The sequence below is a fragment of the Stegostoma tigrinum genome, chromosome 11 (genome assembly GCF_030684315.1).
Source record: "Stegostoma tigrinum isolate sSteTig4 chromosome 11, sSteTig4.hap1, whole genome shotgun sequence".
NCBI lineage: Eukaryota > Metazoa > Chordata > Chondrichthyes > Orectolobiformes > Stegostomatidae > Stegostoma > Stegostoma tigrinum.
Genome location: NC_081364.1, coordinates 24,932,295 through 24,957,520, shown reverse-complemented (window position 1 = coordinate 24,957,520; position 25,226 = coordinate 24,932,295). Strand labels below are relative to the sequence as shown.

The window sequence follows — 25,226 nt, the reverse complement described above, 5'->3', positions numbered from 1 at the left end:
TCATGCCAAAGAATAATTTTTAGAAAAAATAGAAATTCTGTATAGTATCTGGAAATATCATTTCATGTACACATTCATAGTAAAGAAAGTCTCCAAATTCAAAGTTTTTTTTATTTAAAATACTTTAAAATACAGAACTGTCATTTTAATAGTTTTCAAATAAAAGTTTAGATAACTAAAATATTCTCTGAGTAAAAATAGCTGTGTATGACAAGTGATTAAAATTTTACATTTGTGCTTTCTCATCCAACACATCCTTCAAATCCATCTTTTGAATTACATGGAATAAATTGTTTCTATTTGTTTGTCAAATAAATAAATTGCTGTGAATTCAAGAACAATAATGAAAAACACTCCCATCAGTAATTTCAGGGTATTTCAAAACAAATTCAACGTTCCATGATGCAAAGCCCTAAAATGCAACCAAGTTTCTTTAGTTTGCCAACAGTTGTAGCAGCAGACTCTGCTGGTTGCAAATTAGGTGGCATGATATTCCTCTTTCTCAGTTATCTATTATTGGTTATGGTAAAATTAATAATCCTGTTAACAGCATACAAGTATTCACTCAACACTGTTCTAGAATATTTTAAAATTACAGTAAATATTTTTTAGTATGTGATAAGATGCGTAAGAAGTACCTTGCATTTTTTTCAAACCAAAGCTGCATAATAAACTAAAAGGATCCCTGAATGCTGGTTATAGCCAGTAAAATATCTCTACACTTCACTTTAAAATTCACAATTACATTGCATATCATTACTTAGATACAATTTCAAAATGTCTTAGTTACAATCTTAATCATGTTTGATAGAAATAAAAAATAAATTGAACATTTAGTTTTGTTTCCATTGACTAACTGTCATCCAAACTGTGGCTCAGGTTACATGCAGACAAGTCTTAAGTATTACCTTGAACAGACAAATTTATCACACCAAAATGAAGTGGTTTACACAGTTTTTAAATAATAATGTTGCACAATAGATAAACCTATTAATATTGATTTTGACTAACTTGTTTTACAAAATACCATAGTTTTACCCCATAAGAATACATTTGGAGTTATCCAGTTCAATAATTTGCACTGCAGGAATATGTCCATTGAATTACTGTCCAAAAAGTGTACGCAGGACACCTCAAAATATTCTGATGTTAGGCAACTACAAGTACGTCACATATTTAATTACATGTCCATATTCACTTTTAGGAGTGTAGCACCCTAGGATGTGACTAGGCTGAAACCATCAGCTTTGTTGAATAGTCAAAAATAAACACATAATGCAATATTTTTCTCATTTAGCTTTTACAGATTTCAATTTACAGTAACTCATGAAAAATTTTCAAATGTGCTGAATGATAATGGCTTGAAGCTGCCAACATCTCTCACTGCATGATAAAACTCTTCAGAAAAAAAACGCAATTCAGAACATTATCCAGAATTTAAAAATGAAAACTAAGCAAATTGTTGATAGTTTGGCAGGAAGTATGAAGAGAATCTGGCTCAATGTAGTCATTGGGGATTTAGACCATACTGAGAAAATGCTGATTCAACAGAACCATCAACAGCAACAGCAGGATGAAGTCCCATGTCATTTTGCCAAGTTTCCATGCAATACAAGAAATCCAGTAATACAATTGCTCTTCCTTCTCTCACTAACCAGTGGAGACACAGATATTCACAATGGGCTGCCTTTTACTGGCTGTTCAATATATCATAAATATATGGCAAATAATTTTGCCAGATAATTTGCACAATCATTTCTGTTGGCTCATGCAGAAAATGTTCCTAAACAGAGGGGCTATCTAATATCCCCATAAATGCACACCAGCTCTAGAAGAAATTCATACATTCTTAACCCTTATCAAATTTATGTATATATGAAATGTTTCTATAAATACTTGCATTTAATGAATCCCTCTTAGAAACAGAACAAAATACTCCACATTGGATTAATAACATTGAAACATTACTGTTATGTGACTAAATGCAGAGCTATATTGCACTTACCAAGGTCCCAAAAAATAACAATGAAATGAATGACAAGTTATAGCGGCATTGGTTAGAATATTCTGTACTAATAGCTAGGCATCTTTTAGATTACCACTTATTTAATATAGAAAGGGTTTTGTGGTAACAAATTAGAGATTAATGCATTTTGTACAAATTTATTTAAAATAAAGGTCATCTCACTAATATAGCCTTCTAAAAAATCGATAAAATCATTAACATTTTCTTGAGCACACTGCTTATTGAATATTGGTTGTCTAGAATGAAGGGTTGGAAGTTATTTATTGAATAGATAAATCCTTAATCAGATAAGTCAGCAGTTTTGTTCATATCAATTTTCTCACTAATTGTTGTATTCTTTATGATTTCATCAGCACTTATAATTCAAATCAATGATATATATAAAATCACTGAAACAGATTAAATATTATCTGTACAAACACTGCACAAACTTATCACGTAACTAGTTTTGTCTCAGTGGTGGAACTGCTGCAGCCCAGTTGGTAGAAGGAATGTAAGTACAACAGGTGAAAATGGAAAATTTCCATTACAAATGTGTAAATAAGAATTAACAATAGCACAGTAATATAAAAGACAAAATATTTTATTTTAAAATGGGGTCTGGATTACACTTGGTCCAATTGCCCTCTCAGCTTTAGTCCTGCTTCTTTGGAAGGTTTAATGTACGATGAACGGCTGAGCGTCCTGGGATTGTATTCATTAGAGTTTAGAAGGTTGAGGGGAGATCTAATAGGAACTTACAAGATAATGTATGGGTTAGAAACGGTGGACGCTGGGAAGTTGTTTCCATTAGGTGGGGAGACTAGGACCCGTGGGCACAGCCTTAGAATTAGAGGGGGCAAGTTTAAAACGGAAATGAACAGACATTTCTTCAGCCAGAGAGGGGTAGGCCTGAGGAATTCATTGCCACGGAGCGCAGTGGAGGCCGGGACATTAAATGTCTTCAAGGCAGAGATTGACAAATTCTTGATCTCACAAGGAATCAAGGGCAATGGGGAGAGCGCAGCGAAGTGGAGTTGAAATGCCCATCAGCCATGGTTAAATGGCGGAGTGGACTCGATGGGCTGAATGGCCCTACTTCCACTCCTATGACTTATGGTCTTCTGGAAAACTGGACGCAAGAGGAACAATTGTATTAATGTGGCTTGTTTTGTTTTGAAATAAGGATATTAAAATTGAAAGTACTTTTTTTATCATCTTGTTTTCACATTCTTTTCATACAAAAACAATTCCAGTATTTATATCAGTTTGATTATTTATCAATCAGTATTCTAAACCATAATATTTTCTGAAGACTGATCCAGTTTAATGATATAAAATGTTTGGAAATATAACACTGGCAACCTATATATTGAGTAAAACACATAAGAATCACAAATATTCATCAAGATGACAATTCAAAATACAATGATCCTTTAAGGAAATCCACATAAATGGGGCAGAATGGGGAGAAAAATCATGGAACAAGATTTTATTCTGATATTAGAATTTTCCCCTTAATTCTCATTTGGTAAAAATGTCAAAATAAGCAAAGGGGTTTCAGATATCTTAGGATTTAAAGTTTTATTTTTACTTATCTGTACTTATCTTTACTTTATTTATTTTACTTATCTTTACTTTATTTTATCTGTACTTGTTAAATAATGAATTTGATGGATGATTATACAATTTGCATTAGATCAACACCGTAATGTAAATAATTATAATTCACATATTTGTAATAATATTTGGAAAGTGTCTATTACCATGCTCTCAAATTGTACTTTTAATGAATTTAATGTAGTCTTTTAGGATTCTTTTATTTCAGGTTTTGATTCATTTTAGGTCATTATTTTGTATACTAAGAGATTTTACATTTTTCTGTTCTTTTAGAGAATCCAGTGTAGCTATGTTTTGCTGTTGGTACATTATACAACAGTACACAATATTAATTTTCACATTGTTAATTGAGAACTAAGAATGTTCATTTAGAATACTTCTCTCTCTTATGAGTGATAGATCCATCCAGTTGCAAAGTTACATGGTAGGAACAGCTTAAAACACAAGCTTCAAACATTTGCTTAAAAATACAGAAGATATGGTGCTGAATGGAGCTTGGTAAATTAATACATTTACTAACTTCAGCCAATTTTATGAATTTTAATACTCTGTATTATGTCAATTTGCCAATTGAACTGCTTGCATAATAACTGCCACTAGCGCTCATCTAAACAGTGTCAGCGAAGTTTCAACTATCATGATAATAATGGTCAGTACATACAATCCTGAAAGATCACAAAGTTGGTTGCCAGAAAAATGACAAGTTAAACTGTAACACAAGACTTTTAGTCTTTATTCTCAACTGTTTTTTCGACATTTCTCAAAACCTTTCATAGACTAAACAATTTTGAAGGCACTTAAACGATTCTGCACATTATTCAGTCACATCTCCAAAAGACAACATCACCAGTACAGAAAATCCTCAACATTTATGCCTGTTTTTCTTGTGTATAACAGAGTCGTGTGCAAATCTGCCAACTATTGCTTGAGTGCCCAACTAAGCCACCACTCTCAAGTTTTTGTTGTTATACTGGACAAGGAAACAGTGCAATTTGAGAAAGGGATTTTTATTTGAACACGGTTCAAGAGAATGCTTTCTAATACAAGTCCTTGTATATTTCTTGCAGGAGTGGGTGAAGACTCATTTCTGCCTCCGTTTTCCTGATAGTGTGCAGGAGCTGGACATGCTCAGTGACAATCTGTCTTAAATCAGTCATTTTTTGAAGTAGCTTTGCAAACAACTGTGGTGAATCTGGATGGTTTATCTTAAGTTGAAGGGCAAGTGCTTGAAGGATGCTATCTTGTAGTTCCTCAATTGGTTTAACATTTAGCAATCCAGGTCGATCTAGAACAAAATAATAAACTGTTTCATTTTCTGATCTAACAACATGTTAGACTTGTACCACACTTCTAAAGCAATCATTTTAGGGTGTCTCACAGTTGTGTTATGAAACAGATTTAGAAATTTAGCAATATGTGGGGGTATTAGAAAAAGATGGCCAAAAGATTGACCAAACATGCATGTGTTAAGTAAGTATTAAGGAGAAAAGAGATAAAGAGCCAGCTAAGTTTGGGAAGAATTGTTTGAGTTTAGCGTTGAAGCAGCTGAACTGAAGTACATTTTATGTGGATGTTTTATTTTTCAATGAATTTCAAAATTAAAACCTCAATAAAACCCAACAGTTTACCAAACTATTCAATATCAATTTTTCTAAAACACAGCTTCAATTTCCTTTGATAGTTTAAAAATGTGATGTGCTGACCAGGGCTCGGATTTGGTGAAAATATGAATAGGAATGAGGAAGCTGACTACTGAAGGTTGACTTCATTGATTTCATGATATACATTAATTTGGTACATGATTAAATTTGACAACTCTCCCAAGCAACTTTCTCTAATATCATAAAGCACTTAGTTTTTAAAATGGTAATATTAACAACTGAAATGGACAGAGGAATATATGAATCATAATTTTTCTAAAAAGCTCTAGTGGTGAAAGATAATAAAATGTGAGGCTGGATGAACACAGCAGGCCAAGCAGCATCTCAGGAGCACAAAAGCTGACGTTTCGGGCCTAGACCCTTCATCAGAGAGGGGGATGGGGGGAGGGAACTGGAATAAATAGGGAGAGAGGGGGAGGCGGACACGTCTGTTTTAAAACTGAAACCCATATATACTTTGCATGACGTTATTCAGCCAAAATTGTGCAGAATATAAAAAGGTGGACACGCTACATTTAAAGAGAATTGCAAAAGCAATTATAAAGAATTTCACTACACAAATTTTATCTTCCTCATATAATCTGCAACTAATCTTCTGAAAACAAAAACAGGGAATGTATGAGGTCTCATGCAAGCCGTCAGTGGGCAAACTAAGTGGAAGCTGAAAAATTTAATTGTATGATGGTCTGCTGCCCGGAGCAATAAATCAGAAAATCTCAGCCGTGGTGTTGCAACTCTGTCTGTGACTTTCGTTTGCAATGAATAACAATAGAAATCTAGAAAGTAATATGGGTGAACATGTACCTAGTAACCAGTTCACAATTAATTATAGTAACCAGTTATTTTTGTTTGCATTCTTTGACAGTGGTTTGTTTGTGATGTCGGGAAATATGTGATGAGAGAAATAGCCTTTTTCAAAATGAGTGGAAGGAAAGGCTTCTTGCCACGCTCTAAAAACATTGTAAAATGACAATCAATAATCTGCTGTTTAAATATGAACAGGAGTAGACCTTTCATCCCTTGAACCTGTTTCAGCAATTAGATCATGGTTAATTTATATTATGATTTATTTACCTAGTTTAGCTCCAAGTAAGGGGGAGGCAGTGGTATTATTGCTGGCCTGTTAATTTAGAATTCTTAATATTCGAGGGACCCGGGTTCAGATCTAGCCATAGTAGATGGCGGAACCTGAATTCAATAAAAAATACCTGGAATTAAGAATCTAATGATAACCACAAATCCATTGCTGAATGTCGGAAAAACCCATCTCGTTTACTAATGTCCTTTAGGGAGGGAAACTGTCATACTTACCTGGTCTGGCCTACATTGGATTCCAGACCCACAGCAATTAGTTGTTACAGTCATCAGCAGCAATGTGGTCGACTCTTAAATGCCTTCTGGAAAATGCCTTTTTAAAGAAAAACTAGCACCGGGTAATAAATGCTGACCTGCCAGTGATGCCCACATCCCACAAGCCAATAATAAAAATTTGTTGGCCCAAATATTCACGCTTGGAGTCTGTGCAGATATTAAACACAATGAAACAAAACCATCACCAGTTGTTTTTTTAAAATCCATTCATGGGATGTGGGCATCGCTGGACTAGCATTTTTGCCCATCCCTAACTGCTCTCTTCCAGAATTGCCCTGAGGGCAGTTTATAGTTAACCAGATTTATGCGGGTCTGGAGTCATATGTAGGTCAGATCAGGTAAGGATGGCGGTTTCCTTCCCTAAAGTACATTAGTGCACCAGATGCAATGGTTTCATGGTCATCATGAAACTCCTATTTCCAGATGATTATTGAATTCAACTTCCACCATCTGCCAGGTCCCCAGAACATTACCTGGGTCTATGGATTAATAGTCTAGTGATAATATCACTAGGCCATCATTTACCCCTCGAGAAGACGGTGATGAGCTGACTTCCTGAACTGCTGCAGTCCATGTATTGTAGATAGATTCACGAAACTCTTGGGGCAGGGGATTCACAATTTTGACCCAGTGACAGTGGAGAAATAGTGATATATTTCCAAGTCAGGATGGTGAGCATCTTGGAGGGGAACTCACAGGTGGTGGTGTTCCTATGTATCTGCTGCCCTTGTCCTTCTAGATGGAAGTGGTCATGGGTTTGCAAGGTGCTAAGGACCTTTGGTGAAGTTTTTGGCACAAAATTGGGCAAAATCCTGTGGATGACAGAAATCTGAAAGAAAACAGAGAATGTGGAAAATACTCAGGAGGCCTGGCAGCCAGCCCTGCTGTGTATTTCTGCGCCTTGTCTCTTATTATTTCAAATAATGGTAATTTGCAACACAGCTCAAAATTGTGAAATAAAAGCCTTTCCAATAAACTAGCCTTGTTTGCAATACATTCATCTGGCAGATCTTTTCACCCTGTGGACAAAATAAATCTTTGAATTACATGATTCTCAAACGAAAAATTGTCCAAATTATATCATTTATGTATTTGTGAATCATCTTGCTTGTAATAGATAAGAAACGATGAGGATCTGTTATCTGGGTGCCACCCTTATTTGGGACAAATTCACTATTCCTGTACCAGTTTTAACCATAAAGCAAATTCACTATTCCTGTACCAGTTCTAACCATAAAGCAAATTCACTATTCCTGTACCAGTTCTAACCATAGCCATGATCAGGACACCTAATACAGCTATCATCACTGCTAGATTGTGACCAACATAAATTAATTTTTAAAAAAATTTGTGATTATATCTGAATTGTATGCCTAAATCCAACGCATTTTATCTGCTCCAAGAGCATTTAAGCACACAGATTTATTTCTCTGATTCAATGTGAACAGCCAACCTTCAGGCAAGACTTTTAAAATCACTTGTTTTAGCAGGATGCTTGTCAAAGAGCTGCGCATTCAAAATAAGTAAATACATTCTGATGGGAATGAATGTTTATGCCAAGGAATTTTCATGTGCGTAGCACTGCATGTTAAAATTACAGTTCTAATGAACACTTCTACACTCAAATAGGCAAAAATTTATGTTTGAAACTGCCGTTACTCAAACTTGAGTTGGAAAACAGACCTTTTCACGTGGAGCAGAGATGGCATTATGCAAGTTAGGTTTAGTATTAACTCCAGCAATTGCCGTAAATCTATCAAGAAGACAATTCTCAACTATACTAATTCAGTTTTAGCAAGCTAGTTTCAATGCAAACTAAATCCTATTTATTTAGCTGAAGAATGATTTTAAAAATGACACAGGTTAACTATTATATTTTTAACTTTCAGTTAAGTTTAACACATTGTCAATGTGGAGGAATTCTTTAATGTCGGTTAGTAAAGGCATGTGGTTGTAGTAGTTAACGGTTCAAAACAACATCAAACATTATATTATCATTTACATTGAGGCATCTTATCCTTAGCTATCCCAATACACTTTAAAACTGATGTTTTTAGAAAGGACATGACAAGATATCCTACTTGAATATTTGTACATAAAAATAAACCATATTAGTTAAAATTAGGCAAAAACATTAAACATCGATTTCATCCAAAAATGAAATAATATTGGAGTTCAATGTTTCCTCTTTAGCCAAATGACTATGTGACCACAGAGCAACCAGAAGGACAGCCTGCTCTCAAGCCAGCCTCTTTGGGATAAAATGTGCAGGGCAACACGGTATACTTTAAAGGTACTGTACGCTGAAATAAACAGATTACAAACAACAAAGAAAATGTAAAGGGATCATTGTTGAAGTCCTCAAATTTGTGAGGATAAAGTTGCAATATTAAATCACCCCTCCGTTAAAATAGCAGGTAATAAAAATATTAAATTGTTGGCTAATTATTACACACTGTAATTTCATCCCCTTCAGCAAGATTCTACTTTGAAACAAATTAGTTACTTCAATACATTGCAAATTACTACATTTGACAGCAGTAAATCAGACTATTAGGATTTTACATCTGCTCCATCATCTCCAAAGCATAACTGTTAGCATGAGTTAGGTAGAGGGTCTTTCGTGGAAAATATTATTCTTTGAACATCCCTTATGGTTGAACAGGCTGATAGCATTTACTTCAAGGTTAACACTTGAACAATGGTCAAAAAGCCAAGGTGCAAAACGTGAGCAGTAGCGGTCGAAGGGTTCCCAGGCAGGTGTCAATACCTTCAGATGAGGTGAGAAAAACTGCTGAAACAGCAGACTTCAAGAAAAAAAATGTACATTCATAAAATGTATTTTTTTAGCACAAGCTAAAGGTAGCATTTCTTACCTCCACTGAGTATGACGACAGCAATGAATATTGCGATGTCACAGTCGTTCAGCCCCAAACCATTGAATTTCATGGCAAATTCAAATTTGGGCTCCATGATATCACAAAAGGGTTTTCTTAGGCTCTTTAAAAACTCACGGGTCATGAAACCCTGGCCAGAGGCAATCAGAAGTCCATCTTTATTCATCAAGGAAGCCAACATACTGAATATGACCTCATGGACACCATATTTAAGAAGAGTCACTTGGTCATTTAGGTCAAGATTTATGAATCCTGGGATAGATTTTGCAAATTCAGTGATTTCCCTTACAGCCTCCACTGAACGGAATTGACAACGTTGGAAAATTCGGATTTCTACCTCTGTGTTCTGCTCTTGCAGTGGTGTTTGTTTGAATTTGATACGCTCTTCTCCAGCCTTTAATGAATTCATGTCATAAATGACAAATGGCTACAATAAGAAAAATAAGTTCATGTTACATCAGCGATAATACGATTTAGTTTCATTCATGTCAGGATTGAGACACAAGACTTCAGATTCTTCTCCGTTTGCATTTCTCTGAAGGAACTTTACAGGCTTTTCTGCTATGTTGCCCCTGTACTGATGCCAACTGCCCTGCCGCCATTTAGTTATTGTGTGGTAGACCTTCTGCTCCTCACTTACTCAGCAGAGTTTCCTACTTCAATAATGTGTCAGCCACTCCAACCAGTCAGCAGCTCTGTATGGTCCTGGCAGCAAAGCAAAAAGCAGGAGCCACTGCCAGGACTACAGGCAGGCCCTAGCATTGAAGTCTAAATGGAGGCTAGTCTGACAGTCTGTGGGAAGGGATTGGAGGGGAGGACCTGGCAGGGTGGAGGAGGACAGTGGAGGGAAGGACAGGACCTGGGAGGGTGGAGGAGGGGAGTTGGGGATCTGATAGAAAATCCAGGTGACTTGGGATCAAATCAGTAGAGAAGGGGAGGCACTATGTGGGATGGCGTGAGAGTGGCAGAGATCAATGTGGAGAAGGGGTTTGCATTCTGGCATAGGTGCTGGGATATAACTTGCTCAGACTTCAGCTGCTAAAAATTGATGTCACTTAGAGTTTCCAATTCAACATAGTACCACAACTGGTGGTGTTTCTTGGGAGTCTGTTGTCTACTGAGATAGGAGAATCTAACTTGAGTTCAGTGATTTCTGGGGAGGATACAAAGACCAGGTTGCTCACAGGCAAGAGCTAGAATGTGATGTCAATAGCTAAGCTCAGCAAATCATACGAAATACTGCTGAAAATTATGACATTCAGTTTTTGTATCATCAAACAAATAGGAAAACGTACACACCGATTTGTCTCCTGTTTTACCAGCCATGATTGCTCGAGATTTAGCTTTGGTAATAGGAAAAACCTTAATGTATGACTCAAACATATGCTTGGCAAGAGCACGGAGATCAGCAGATTCAGGGTTCAGTTGTTCTGCATCGCTGGATATTTCAGCCAGGAGTTTCTCCTTTTCAGCTTGTGGCATTCTGCCAAATCTAATTGCTGTAAGTAAACATAAAAACCAAGGACAATTTAAAATACATTCTACGTGCTGTCATTAAATCACAGTCATAAGAGATAAATTGTAAGGTTAAAACATGTACTATCCATACTGAAGTTAGTGAAGAGTTTTAATAGAAACTCTGATTACAAATAGATCCGAATTCTTGAGTAGTTTTGCACATCAGTCAATATTTACTCTTTGTAGTTATGATGTTTCTTAGTGTGGTGAATGATGTCTATGGCTTGTATTCCCATAACCCCCTGCAACAAATTTGGGGCAGTCTTATATTCAATGGGCCAACCATTTCTTACTGTTGTCTATAGGCTTAATTGGGATATCGTGCTGGAATTTAATGAAAACATGGGAGCCAAAAGGTATGGTGCCCTCTAAAGGGCATCTGGAGGTTGTGTGAATGGAGCAAGCAATTGTGTGTCTTCATAAATAATTAAACTGAACAATCATAAAAGGGAAGATATTATTGCCTCTTTCATTGCATGTTTGGTGGTAGCGAGGGCATGTAATGAGTTGCAAGCACCCCACTGCTTTCTTTGGTCATCAAAATTAAGTCTGAGGTGGGAAGGTCCATGGTCAGACTTCTAGCATTAACTGACCAACTAATGAACATATATAGAACTCATACCACCACCACTGGTGTTAACTGAGCTACAGGCAGGCCTATTACCATGCAGCATGAACAAGAAAAACTCTGTAAGCTGCTTGTGGTCTGGGAGAAGGGAGGTGGTGGTGGGCATTGTTCAAATGCATTCAGCACCTATGTAATGTGTCCAGAAAATGGATGTTGGGGTTATTTGAAAGGGGTTATTTGAAAGCCAGCCCTCTGCCCTTCCTGCTGATTCCTCTTGGCCATGACCCAAGAATCTCACATCCCCCACCACCACCCACCCCACCCACCCCACCCACCCCCACCAGGGCCTATCTCTGGCTTGGGTCACTCCGTGATCCAGGGTCTCCAGCCACTCTCTTCCTGGTAACATTGGTGATCAAAAACATTTGATTTGCCATCATCTCTCAGGGTTAGGATTCCTTGATTCTGAAGACGATCCACCAAAGGCCACTGAAATGCCTGAGACCCACTTAATATCAGTGGTTCTTCCAGAAGGCAAAAGGAGTCTCTCACCTGTCAAGCAATACCACCCCAATGCCTTCAATAAAAAATCATTCCCCACCCCCAAAATGACCAGTAATAGCTCTGAATTTGGAAGCGTAAATGCAAATTTTGAAATCAACATTTAACAAGGTGTAGACATAGAGGCAAAGGAAAAATGAACAAATCTTATTTAAAAAAGAAGTTTGAAAAAGAATTAAAATTGAGATGAACAGGACTTCACATTTGGAAATACCAGAGAGTTGTCTTTAAACTTCTGTGTCCAGTTCTGGTTGCCTTGTTTTAGAAAGGATGTTATTAAGCTGGAGAGGGTTCTGAAAAGATTTACCAGGATGTTGCTGGGAATGGAGAGTTTGAGTTATAGGGTGAGGCTAGATAGGCTGAGACTTTTTAACCCTGGAGCATCAGAGGTTGAGGTTTTTAAAACAATGAGGGGCAGAGATAAAGTGAATAACCGATTCCCTGTCTCTTTGGTGAGGGATTTCAAGACTTAGGAGCATATTTTTAAAGTGAGAGGAGAAAGATGTAAATGAGGGGCAACGTTACTTACACAAAGAGAGGTTTGAGAGTGGAATGAACTTCCAGAGATATTGGTGGAAGTGGGTACAGTTATGACATTTAAAAGACACTTGGAGAAGTACATGAATAAAGAATGCTTGGAGGGTATGGGCCAAGCATGTGCAGTAGGGACTAGTCATGTTTAGGGTCATGGTTGGCACAGACTGGTTGGACTGAAGGGTCTGTTTTTGTGCTGAATGACATTATGACTTACCATTAATCAGGTATTTATATCGGAATGGACATATTATACTGGCTTCGAGAAGAGAGCTGTTATGTGAGAGAACAGGGAAAGCAATAGATTGGCTCTTCAATCAGATTAAAGAATCCTCACGCAGATCTGCAGGACCTAATTTTACTTGTGTAAGTGAATGGATTCTTAAGTGGGTTAAAGCCTCCTGCACAGACTTAAAACAGGAAGTACAAAGCAGGAAGTAAACTTAAGATAACAAGGTGTAGAGCTGGATGAACACAGCAGGCCAAGCAACATCAGAGGAGCAGGAAAGCTGACGTTTCGGGCCTAGACCCTTCATCAGAAATGGGGGAGGGGAAGGGGGTTCTGAAATAAATAGAGAGAGAGAGGGGGAGGTGGATCGAAGATGGATGGGGGAGAAGATAGGTGGAGGGGAGACAGACAACTTCAAGAGGCGGGGATAGAGCCAGTAAGAGTGTAGGTGGGGACGGAGGGAGGAGATAGGTCAGTCCAGGGAGAATGGACAGGTCAAGGGGGTGGGATGAGGTTAGTGGTAGGAAATGGGGGTGCGGTTTGAGGTGGGGGGAGGGGATAGGTGAGAGGAAGAACAGGTTAGGGAGGCGGGGATGAGCTGTGCTGGTTTTGGGATGTGGTAGGGGAGAGGAGATTTTGAAGCTTGTGAAATCCACATTGATACCATTGGGCTGCAGGGTTCCCAAGTGGAATATGAGTTGCTGTTCCTGCAACCTTCAGATGGCATCATTGTGGCACTGCAGGAGGCCCATGATGGACATGTCATCTGAGGAATGGGATGGGGAGTTGAAATGGTTCGTGACTGGGAGGTGCAGTTGTTTATTGCGAACTGAGTGTAGGTGTTCTGCAAAGCGGTCCCCAAGCCTCCACTTGGTTTCCCCAACGTACAGGAAGCCACAACGGGTACAGCGGATGCAGTATACCACATTAGCAGATGTGCAGGTGACCATCTGCTTGATGTGGAAAGTCTTCTTGGGGCCTGGGATGGTGGTGAGGGAGGAGGTGTGGGGGCAAGTGTAGCACTTCCTGCGGTTGCAGGGGAAAGTACCGGGTGTGGTGGGGCTGGAGTGGGGTGTGGAGGGGGCAAGGGAGTCATGGAGAGAGTGGTCACTCCGGGAAGCAGACAAGGTTGGGGAAGGAAAAATGTCTTTGGTGGTTGGGTCGGATTGCAGATGGCGGAAGTGTCGGAGGATGATGCCTTGTATCCGGAGGTTGGTGGGGTGGTATGTGAGGACGAGGGGGATTCTTTTTTGGTTGTTATTGCAGAGACAGGGTGTGAGGGATGAGTTGCGGGAAATGCAGGAGACATGGTCAAGGGTGTTCTCAACCACTATGGGGATGGGGGTGTGCTGATGGGGCAGGGGAAGAGTTGTTGTCCTTGAAAAACGAGGACATCTGAGATGTACGGGAGTGGAATGCCTCATCCTGGGAGCAGATACAACAGAGGTGAAGGAATTGGGAATAGGGGATGGCATTTCTGCAGGAAGGTGGGTGGGAGGAGGTTATTCTAGATAGCTGTGGGAGTCGGTGGGCTTGAAATGGATATTGGTATCTAGCTGGTTACCTGAGATGGAGGCAGAGAAGTCCAGGAAGTTGAGGGAGGTGTTAAAGATAGTCAAAGTGAACTTGAGGTTGGGGTGGAAGGTGTTGGTAAAGTGGATGAACTGTTCGAGCTCCTCTGAGGAGCAAGAGGCGGTGCCGACACAGTCATCAATGTAATGGAGGAAGAGGTGGGGTTTAGGGCCAGTTTAGGTGCGGAAGAGGGACTGTCCCACGTAACCTACAAAGAGGCAGGCATAGCTTGGGCCCATGCAGGTACTATGGCCACCCCCTTTGTCTGTAGGAAGTGGGAGGAATTGAAAGAGAAGTTGTTGAGGATGAGGACAAGTTCGGCTAGGCGGATGCAAGTGTCAGTGGAGGGGGACTGGTCCTGCCTGTAGGACAGGAAGAAGCGGAGGGCCTTTAGGCCATCTGCATGGGGAATGCAGGTGTATAGTGACTGGACGTTCATAGTAAAAATGAGGTTTTGAGGACCAGGGAATTGGAAGTTCTGGAGGAGGCGGAGGGCATGCGTGGTGTCATGGACGTAGGTAGGGAGTTCCTGGACCAAAGGGGAGAAAATGGAGTCGAGATAAGTGGAGATAAGTTCGGTGGGGCAGGAACAGGCGGAGACAAGGGGTCGACCAGGGCAGGCGGGTTTGTAGATTTTGAGAAGGAGATAGAAGCAGGCAGTGCGGGGTTGGGGAACGATGAGGTTGGAGGCTGTGGGTGGGAGGTTACCTGAGGTGACGAGGTTGTAGATCATTCTCTACCCATCTTTGATCCACCTCCCCCTCTCTCCCTATTTATTTCAGAACCCTCTTCCCCTCCCCCATTTCTGAGCAAGGGTCTAGGCCCGAAACGTCAGCTTTTCTGCTCCTCTGATGCTGTTAGGCTTGCTGTGTTCATCCAGCTCCACACCTTGTTATCTCAGATTCTCCAGCATGTGCAGTTCCAATTATCTCAGGAGGTAGATTTAGTTTCTTTTAAACGGAGGCCGAAAGCAAAATAAAGCATGATGAAGAGACATAATTAACAGAAAGAATTAAAAGGATCTAATCAAATTTTGAAGGAATCTAACCTTATCAACATTCAATCTTCATTACCAGTGTGTTGTTTGGCAGCAATTATGATTTATCTATAATGATACGAGTCCTACATTTTTCTGCTCCTTTTAGTGAGTAAGAGAAACAACTTTATGCAGTCTCAGATTTCAACACTAAATATCTCAGTGACAGTATACAGTTGTAAAATTAGCACAGCAGCATGATAAATCTGGCAGTAACTGTCAGATATCCACATTTAACTGCACAAATATGTTGTTAGGTTTATTTCATAATAATGGAGAGCACTGATATTCTCAATGCTGAGCATTGGTGGTGGAAGGAGTGGATGTTTGTGGTGCCAATTAAATGGGCTGCTTTGTCTCGGATGTTGTTGAATGCTCCTGGAACGGCAGTCATCCAGGCAAGTGGGGAATATTCCATCACTCTCCTCCTTGTGCCTTGTAGATGGTGGACAGGCTTTGGGGAAATCAGAAGGTACCCAAGGTCAGCAGCATGAGTCTGAGGTACAACCAAAACAACTAGGAATCTTTTCAAATAACTATGAAGGTGGTGGAACTGCCCACAACCAAAAAATACAGGGTCATTGGTTTCAGCAATTCCTGTTAATTGATGTTTCAAGTAAGAAAGTACATGGCTGGGATCACTGGAGCAGGGTAGCTCATCTCCTGTCCATTTAGCACAAGCACAAGATTAACACAAACGTTCTACATTTGACGTTTGCCTCCAATCCAGACACAGGTTGCACTATAAACATCCCCAACCACCAGAGTCAAAAAAAAAGCAGTCAGTGAATCTGGTGAGAACCTCTCCTCTTTTGCTTACACACCTCTGTTGGAAAACCCACTTAAAAATTTATGCCTTGCTTCTTAAGATAAGCAACCTGCATAATAACCAGTCATATCAGTAATGTGATTATTCATCTAGCCACAAAGATCCTGACCTGATTGACAGTTATAGAATCATACAGAGGTACAGAACAGAAACACACCCTTCAGACCAACTCAACCAGATATCCAAGATAAATCTAGTCTCATTTGCCAGCATTTGGCCCATTTCCCTCTAAACCCTTCCTATTCATTTACCCATCCAGATGCCTTTTAAATGTTGTATTGTACCAGCATCTACCACTTCTTCTGACAGCTCATTGCATTCCTGCACCACCATCTATGAAAAGGTTGTCCCTTAGGTTCCTTTTAAATCTTTCCCCCTCACCTGAAACCTAGTTTTGGACTCCCTCATCCAGGGAAAATACCTTGTCTATTTACTCTATCCATGTCCCTTGTGATTTTATAAACCTCTATAAAGTCACCCCTCAGCTTTCGACGCTCCAGGGAAAATAGCCCCAGCCTATCCAGCCTCTCCCTATAGCTCAAACCCCCCAACCCTGGTGACATCCTTGTAAATCATTTCCGAACCATCTCTAGTTTCATAATATCCTTCCTATAACAGGGAGACCAGAATTGCACACAGTATTCCAAAAGTGGCCTAACCAATGCCCTGTACAGCTGCAACATGACATCGCAACTCCCTTACTCAATGCACCGAACAATAAGGACAAGCATATCAAATGGCTCTTCGCTATACTTTTTACCTGCAACTCCACTTTCACGGAACTATGAACAAGCACTCCAAGACCTCTTTGCTCAGCAACATTCCCCAGGACCTTACCATTAAGTGTGTAAGTCCTGCCCTGATTTGCCTTTCTAAAATGCAACACTCACAATTATCTAAATTAAACTTCATCTGCCATTCCTTGGTCCATTGGCCCACCTGACGAAGATCCTGCTGTACTCTTGAGGCAAGCTTCTTCGCTGTCCACTACATTTCTAATTTTGGTTTTATCTCCAAACTTACAAACCATACCTCCTATGTTTACATCCAGTCATTTATATAAATGACAAAAAACAGTGGACCCAGCACTGATCCTCGTGGCACATCACTGGTCACAGGCCTCCAGTCTGAAAAGCAACCGTCCACCACCATCCTCCATCTTCTACCTTCAAGACAGTTCTGTGTCCTAGTGGCTAGCTCTCTGTAATCTTGCTAAGCAGTCTGTCATGAGGAACCTTGTCAAACGCCTTACTGAAGTCCATATAGATCACGTCCACCGCTTTGCCACCATCAATCCTCTTTATTACTTCTTCAAAAACCCAATCAAGTTAATGAGACATTACTTCTCATGCACAAAGGCATTTTGGTTATCCCTAATCAGTCCTTGTTTTACCAAATACATGTAAATCAAGATTCCCTCCAACAATGTGCCCACCATCAATGTCAGGCTCTCTAATCTATAGTTTCTTGGCTTTTCCTTACCACCTTTCTTAAATAGTGGCACAACGTTAGCCAATCTCCAATGTTCTGGCACCTTGCCTGTGGCTATTAATGATATAAATATCTCTGCAAGAGGCACAGCAATTATATCCCTAACTTCCCACAGAGTTCTAGGGTACACGTGTTCAAGTCCTGGGAATTTATCCACGTTTGTGCATTTTAAGATGTCCAGCACCACCTCCTCTGTAATATGGGCATTTTTTAAGATGTCGCGATCTATTTCCCCACATTCTACATCTTCCATACCCTTCTCACAGTAAATGCTGATGCAAAATACTCATTCAGTATCACACCCATCTCCTGCGCTTTCACACATTCGCTGCCCTGATGATCTTTAAGTGGCCCTAATTTCTCCCTAGCTACTCTTTTGTCCTTAATGTAGTTATGAAATCCCTTTGGATTCTCCTCGATCCTTTTTGCCAAGGCTATCTCACGTCCCCTTTTTGCTCTCTTGATTTCCTGTGTGATTATACTCTTACTGCTTTTGTACTCTTCTAAGGATTCACTCAATCTCTGCTTTCTATACTTGACATGTGCTTTTTCTTGACTGAAACCTCAATTTCTCTAGTCATCCAGCATTCCCTACACCTACCAGCCTTGCCCATCACCCAACAGGAACGAACCATCTCTGGACTCTGGTTATCTCATTTTTGAAGGCTTCCCACTTTCCAGCTGTCCCTTTACTTGCAAACATCTGTCCCAATAAACTTTGTAAACATCTTGCCTAATACCATAAAAATTGGCCTTCCTCCAATTAAGAGCTTTAACTTTTAGTTCTGGTCTATCCTTTTCTATCACTAAGTTAAAACTAATAGAATTATGGCTGCTGCCCCCAAAATGTTCCCTGACTGATGCCTCAGACAATAAGACCATAAGACAGAGTGGAAGTAAGGCCATTCGGCCCATCAAGTCCACTCCGCCATTTAAATCGTGGCTGATGGGCATTTCAACTCCACTTCCCTGCACTCTCCCCATAGCCCTTGATTCCTTCTGAGATCAAGAATTTGTCGATCTCTGCCTTGAAGGCATCCAACGTCCCGGCCTCTACTGCACTCTGCAGCAATGAATTCCACAAGCCCATCACTCTCTGGCTGAAGAAATGTCTTCTCATTTCAGTTTTAAATTTACCCCCTCTAATTTTAAGGCTGTGCCCACGGGCTCTAGTCTCCCCACCTAATGGAAAAAACTTCCTAGCATCCACCCAGTCACTTGCCCTGCCTTATTTACCAAGAGTAGGTCAAGTTTTGCACATTTTCTAGTGGGTACATGCGCATCTTGAATCAGAAAAATTTCTTGTACACACAAATTCCTCTCCATTCAAGCCTTTAATACCGTGGGAGTCACAGTTCATGTTTGGAAAGTTAAAAGCTCTGATCACAATCGCCCTGTTATTTTTAGAGATAACTGAGATCTCCTTACAAATTTGTTTCTCAATTTCCTGCTAACCATTGTGGGGGGTGGGGATGGGTCTACGGTACAATCCCAATAAGGTGATCATCCCTTTCTTATTTCTCCGTTCCTCCCAAATAACTTCCCTGAATGTATTCCCAGGAATATCCACCCGAAGTACAGCTGTACTGTTATCCCAAATCAAAAATGCCACTCTCCCTCCACTCTTGCCCCCCTTTCTATCCTTCCTATAGCATCTATACCCTGGAACATAAAGCTGCCAGTCCTATCCATCCCTGAGCCACATCTGTGTAATTGCTATGATACCCCCGTCCCATGTTCCAACCAAGCCCCAAGTTCAACTGCTTTACCTGTTAGACCTCTTCCATTGAAATAAATGCAGTTTATCAATCCTACCTTGCTCTTTAGTTTGTTCCAACCTGCCCTGGCTATTTGATTTGCTCCTTTCTGCAACTGTACCAGTCAGACTAAACTCTTTCCTATCTCCCTGGTTGCCACAACTCCCCCATCTTCCCATTACTATTAGCAGCGCTAGCAAATCTCCCCACCAGTATATTAGGCCCCTTCCAAGACAGGTGCAATCCATCGTTCTTATACAGTCACTTCTACCCCAGAAGACATTCAAATGATCTAAAACTGTTAATCCTTCTCCCCTGCACCAGCTCCTCAGCCACGCATTCATCTGCTCTATCGTCCTATTCCTACCCTCACTAATTTGTGGCACTGGGCGTAATCCAGATATTACTCCCCTTGAGGACGATCACAGTTGATCACTAGGAATCTGACATATTCCTTGTTACATTACAGTCAGTCTCAGTACCAGAAACCTGGCTGTCTGTGCTACATTTCCAAAAGTTGTATGACTCTCGTCTCAGACCTTATTCTGAAATTGTGGTGCCTAACACTAGACCTCTTAGTCAGGGGAAAATGCCACCATAGTACCTTTCCTGTAAAGCCCCTTAACATGTATTTGACCTGATGAAATCTCCTCTCATTCTTCTAAATTTATGGGTGTATCAGCTTCCGTTAATCAATCACTCCTCGTATAATGATTTTGTAATCCCAGGAATGAAAGTAAACTTTATTTGCACTCCCACGGAAGCAATGTGCACGTTTCTTCGGAAAAAAGTACCCAAGAGTGGTGTCTCCAAGACATTACAGACAAGACAATTTCAGCAAAACTTCCCTATTCTTGTATTTTGAACCCATTAATAAAGGCTAACACACCATTTGCTTTCTTAATTGATTGCTGTATCTGCATGTTAACTGCTGTGACTCATAAGCAAGGACACATAAGTTCTTCTGAAATCAACATTTCCCAGATAGAAACCAATTTAAAAATATTCCACTTTTCTACATTTAGTACCAAGTTTTCTCATTTCAACTTTCATCACTCTAGATTCAGCTGGCATTCAAATGTTTTGTGTCCTGCAGACTCTTTGCACCATCTCACAGTTAACTCAGAAGCTGCAGCAAACTTAAATACTCAGTTTCGTCACTGATATAGGTAAATAAATAGCTCGCATCCAAGTGCTGTTTATTGCAGAACTCTTCCAGTAACAACATGCCAACTCAAAAATGACCTGTTTATTTCTATTTTCCCCTACTCACCCAATCCACACTACTGCATTATCTATAACCCCACTGATGAAGTTTTGTGTAATAAAATTTTGTCAGCTACCTTATTGAATACTTTTTTTATAAAGTCCAAATATACTAACAAATATGCATACATATTTGAACTTTGCTTGTTGTAATCTCAAACACTAATGGATTTGTCAAAAATAATTTGCTTTTCATGAACCTCTGATGACTGTGATCCAGCATATAACTTTCTAAGTGTTCTGTTTATATCAGTGAACTGCTCAAGGATGGTCCTCTACTTATTTTCCACATTTTGGCATTGTGCTTTCTACTTCAGCTACTTATAGGAATCTCCCATTTTCAATTTCAAGTCATTTAATATCATCATTACCTTTCTCTCTTTTTGTACATTCTTACAATTTTCTTTCATTTAACTTCTTCAGCATGTTCTTATGCTTCAGTTACATCCAATCCAAACTTGTTCTCTTTTCTTGATGAAATTCATTGATAGGAATGATAGTCTGATATGGTTTTGTGCAAGGGGTATCATGTCTCACAAATGTAATTGAGCTTTGAGGAATTCGCTGTTGTAACCGCCTTGTTTAAGAAAAGATCAAGACAAAAGATGGAAAATTATAGGCCAATAAGCCTAACCTCGGTTGTTGGTAAAATTCTAGAATTCATTAAGGATGAGATTTCTAAATTCTTGGAAGTGCAGGGGCGGATTAGAACAAGTCAGCATAGATTTAGTAAGGGGAGGTCATGCCTGACAAACCTGTTAGAAATTTTTGAAGAGGTAACAAGTAGGTTAGACCAGGGAAACCCAGTGGATGTTATCTATCTAGACTTCCAAAAGGCCTTTGACAAGTGCCTCACGGGAGGTTGCTGAGTAAGGTGAGGGCCTACGGTGTTCAAGGTGAGCTACTGGCTTGGATTGAGGATTGGCTGTCTGACAGAAGGCATAAAGTTGGGATAAAAGGCTCTTTTTCAGAATGGCAACCAGGGACAAGTGGTGTTCCGCAGGGTTCAGTATTGGGGCCACAGCTGTTCACTTTATATATTAATGATCTGTATGAAGGGGCTGGGGGCATTCTGGTGAAGTTTGCCAATGATACAAAGATAGGTGGACAGGCAGGTAGTACTGAGGAGGTGGGGAGGCTGCAGAAATAATTGGACAGTTTAGGAGAGTGGTCCAGGAAATGGCTGATGAAATTCAACGTGAGCAAATGCAAGATTTTGCACTTTGGAAAAAAGAATGCAGGCATGGACTATTTTCTAAACGGTGAGAAAATTCATAAAGCCGACGTACAAAGGGATCTGAGAGTGCTCGTCCAGGATTCTCCAAAGTTTAACTTGCAGGTTGAGTCCGTGATTAAGAAAGCGAATGTAATGTTGTCATTTATCTCAAGAAGGTTGGAATATAAAAGCAGCGATGTGCTTTTGAGGCTTTATAACGCAGTAAAGTTAGGCCCCATTTAGAATACCGTGTCCAATCTTGGGCCCCACACCCCAGGAAGGACATATTGGCACTGGAGCATGTCCAGTGGAAATTCACAAGGATGATCCCTGGAATGGCAGGCCTAACACAGGATGAACGGCTGAGGATCCTGGGATTGTACTCATTAGAGTTTAGAAGGTTGAGGGGAGATCTAATAGAAACTTACAAGATAATGTATGGTTTAGAAAGGGCGGATGCTGGGAGGTTGTTTCCGTCAGGCAGGGAGACTAGGACCTGTGGGCACAGCCTTAGAATTAGAGGAGGTAAATTTAGAATGGAAATGAGGAGACATTTCTTCAGCCAGAGGGTGGTGGGCCTGTAGAATTCATTGCCACGGAGTGCAGTGGAGGCTGGGACGTTAAATGTCTTCAAGGCAGAGATTAATAATTTCTTGATCGCGCAAGGATTTAAGGGCTTTGGGGAGTGTGCAGATAAGTGGAGTTGAAATACCCATCAGTCATGATTAAATGGCAGAGTGGACCCAATGGGCCGAATGGCCTTACTTCCACTCCTAAGTCTTATGGTCTCTTATGGACCTTCTTTGCCTTCTTGAGTTCCCTCTTAAGAATGCCTCTAGGCATAACAGAACACTCTCTTATACTCTTCAAGAGATTCATTTGGTCCCAGTTATCTATATCTAATATATGATTCTTCTTTATTCTTGAATAGAACTCAATATCTTTATCCATCCATTGTTCCCTATTCTTACCAGCCTTACCCTTCACTCTATTATGAACATAATGTCTCTGACTTTCACTATCACACTTTTGAAAGCCTTCCACTTGTCAGTCATCCCTTTACCTGCAAATAGTCTATTCCAATCAACTTTTGAAGGTTCTTGTCTCATAGCATTAAAATTTGCCTTACCCCAATTAAGAACTTTAACTCATTATGGAAGGCTTAATCTTTTCCACAACTGTTTCAAAACTAATAGAATTATGATCATGAATCCCAAAGAGTCAAAAAAAACCTGAAAAAACTGCAGATGCTTGTCAGGAACAAAAACAAAGTTGCTGGAAAAGTTCAGCAAGTCTGGCAGCATCTGTGAAGGAAAAAAAACTTTTTTTTCCACTCAAAAAAAGCTCAATAAAACTACTGAGCTTTTCCAGCAATTTTGTTTCAATCCCGAAGTGGTCCCTATTAATGCTTCTGTCACTTGCCCTGTCTTACTTACCAAGAGAAGGTCAAGTTTTGCTTCACACTTCCCCACAACTGCTACTTGCACATATCAAAATAAATATTTTTGCATTTATAATTTAGTGTCAAGCACAAGGCACTAACAAGCCAGATTTGGGGCAATTTTACCAAACCCAAAATAATAGGGTAGATTTTCATCCTTACCATCTGAACTTAACCCAGGCAGAGGTGTGGATGGAAAATCAGGTGGGGAAAATTGTATGCTGTTTGTGGAATACACTGGAATTTCTTTCTATTAATTCCAATGCGAGAACAAATGGACCTTTTATTTTAAGGGTCATACCTTTATGTCTTCTACCCAAGCAACAAAGCTGAACAATGTGTTTAAACTGCACACTCATGCTTTTCCTTTTAGCACATCAAATGTACTTGTGACTTGTCTTTTGTTTATTACTGTCAAATTGCTCCCAAACAAATCCATTTGGCACATTTACAAATCTGAATTCTCCAAATCAATAATGTTGCAGACATACTTCAAATGATCAAATTTGATTAGATTAGATTCCTACAGTGTGGAAACAGGCCCTTTGGCCCAACAAGTCCACACCACCCCTTGGAGCATCCCACCCAGACCCATCCCCCCCATAACCCACACACCCTTGAACACTACAGGCAATTTAGCATGGCCAATCCACCTAGTTTGCACATCTTTGGACCATGGAAGGAAACCAGAGTACCCAGAGGAAACCCACACAGACACGGGGAGAACGTACAAACTCTGCACAGACAGTTGCCCAAGGCTGGAACTAAACTCGGGTCCCTGGTGCTGTGAGGCTGCAGTGCTAACCACTGAGCCACCGTGCTGCCCCTTGGTTTTTAAAAAGAAAAACACTCTCAAAAACAGATTAGGCCATGAAATAGTTCAACTGCTGTTAAATGCAGGTTGCACACAAAAAATTGGAGCATGAGAAGCCCATTTGACCCATCAACCTGCTCCTCAATTCAGTAAGTTCAAGACCGTAACTCCAATTTTCAGCCTATCTCCAATTGCCCTTAACACTCTTATTGCCCAAATATTGAACCAATTCAGCCTTGAATATATTAAATGACAAAGATAAACAATTCTCTAACAAATTACTCATTATCTTAAATGGAAGAGTTTATTCTGAAACTCGGTCCCCAAGTTCTGTATTCTGCCATAATAGGAAATATTCTCTCAACATGTGAGTTGCCAATCCCCCAGAGAATCTTATATGCTTTAAGAAGATGACCTCTCATTTTTGTATCTTCAATTAGCATAGGCTAAACCTTTTCCTTAAGACATGGAGTGTCACGGTGGTTAACACTGCTGCCGCACAGCACAAGAACCTGGGATCAATTCCACCCTCGGGTCACAGTGTGGAGTTTGCATATTCTCCACCTTGTCTGCATGGATTTCCTCCTGGTGCTCTAGTTTCCTCCCACAGCACAAAGATGTGCAGGTTAGGTGGATTGGCCATGCTAAATTAACCACAGTATCAAGGGATGTGCAGGTTGGGTGGATTGGCCATGGAAAATGCAGGGATAGGATTGGGTGGGGGGAGGAGGAGTCTGGATGGGATACTCTTCAGAGAGTTGGTGTGGACTTGTTGGGCTGAATAGCCTGTTTCTACACCATAGGGATTTTATGAACTCTTTCAACCCAGGAATCAGCCTA

At 40.1% G+C, this 25,226-nt stretch overlaps 1 protein-coding gene across 8 annotated transcripts in view; it reads right to left on the bottom strand.

The window, feature by feature from the left end:
- Positions 1-148: 148 nt before the first annotated feature.
- Positions 149-25,226, bottom strand: part of pparg (peroxisome proliferator-activated receptor gamma) — a 113,346-nt gene continuing 88,268 nt past the window's right edge. For all 8 annotated transcript variants that reach the window (XM_059649836.1, XM_048547866.2, XM_048547869.2 and 5 more), the window contains 3 exons: positions 10,854-11,053; positions 9,534-9,981; positions 149-4,910 (listed from right to left, as the gene is read on the bottom strand). In XM_059649836.1, coding sequence (XP_059505819.1) covers positions 4,663-4,910; positions 9,534-9,981; positions 10,854-11,053 — 896 coding nt within the window. In that variant the 3' untranslated portion in view covers positions 149-4,662. The remainder of the gene's footprint in view (positions 4,911-9,533; positions 9,982-10,853; positions 11,054-25,226) is intronic.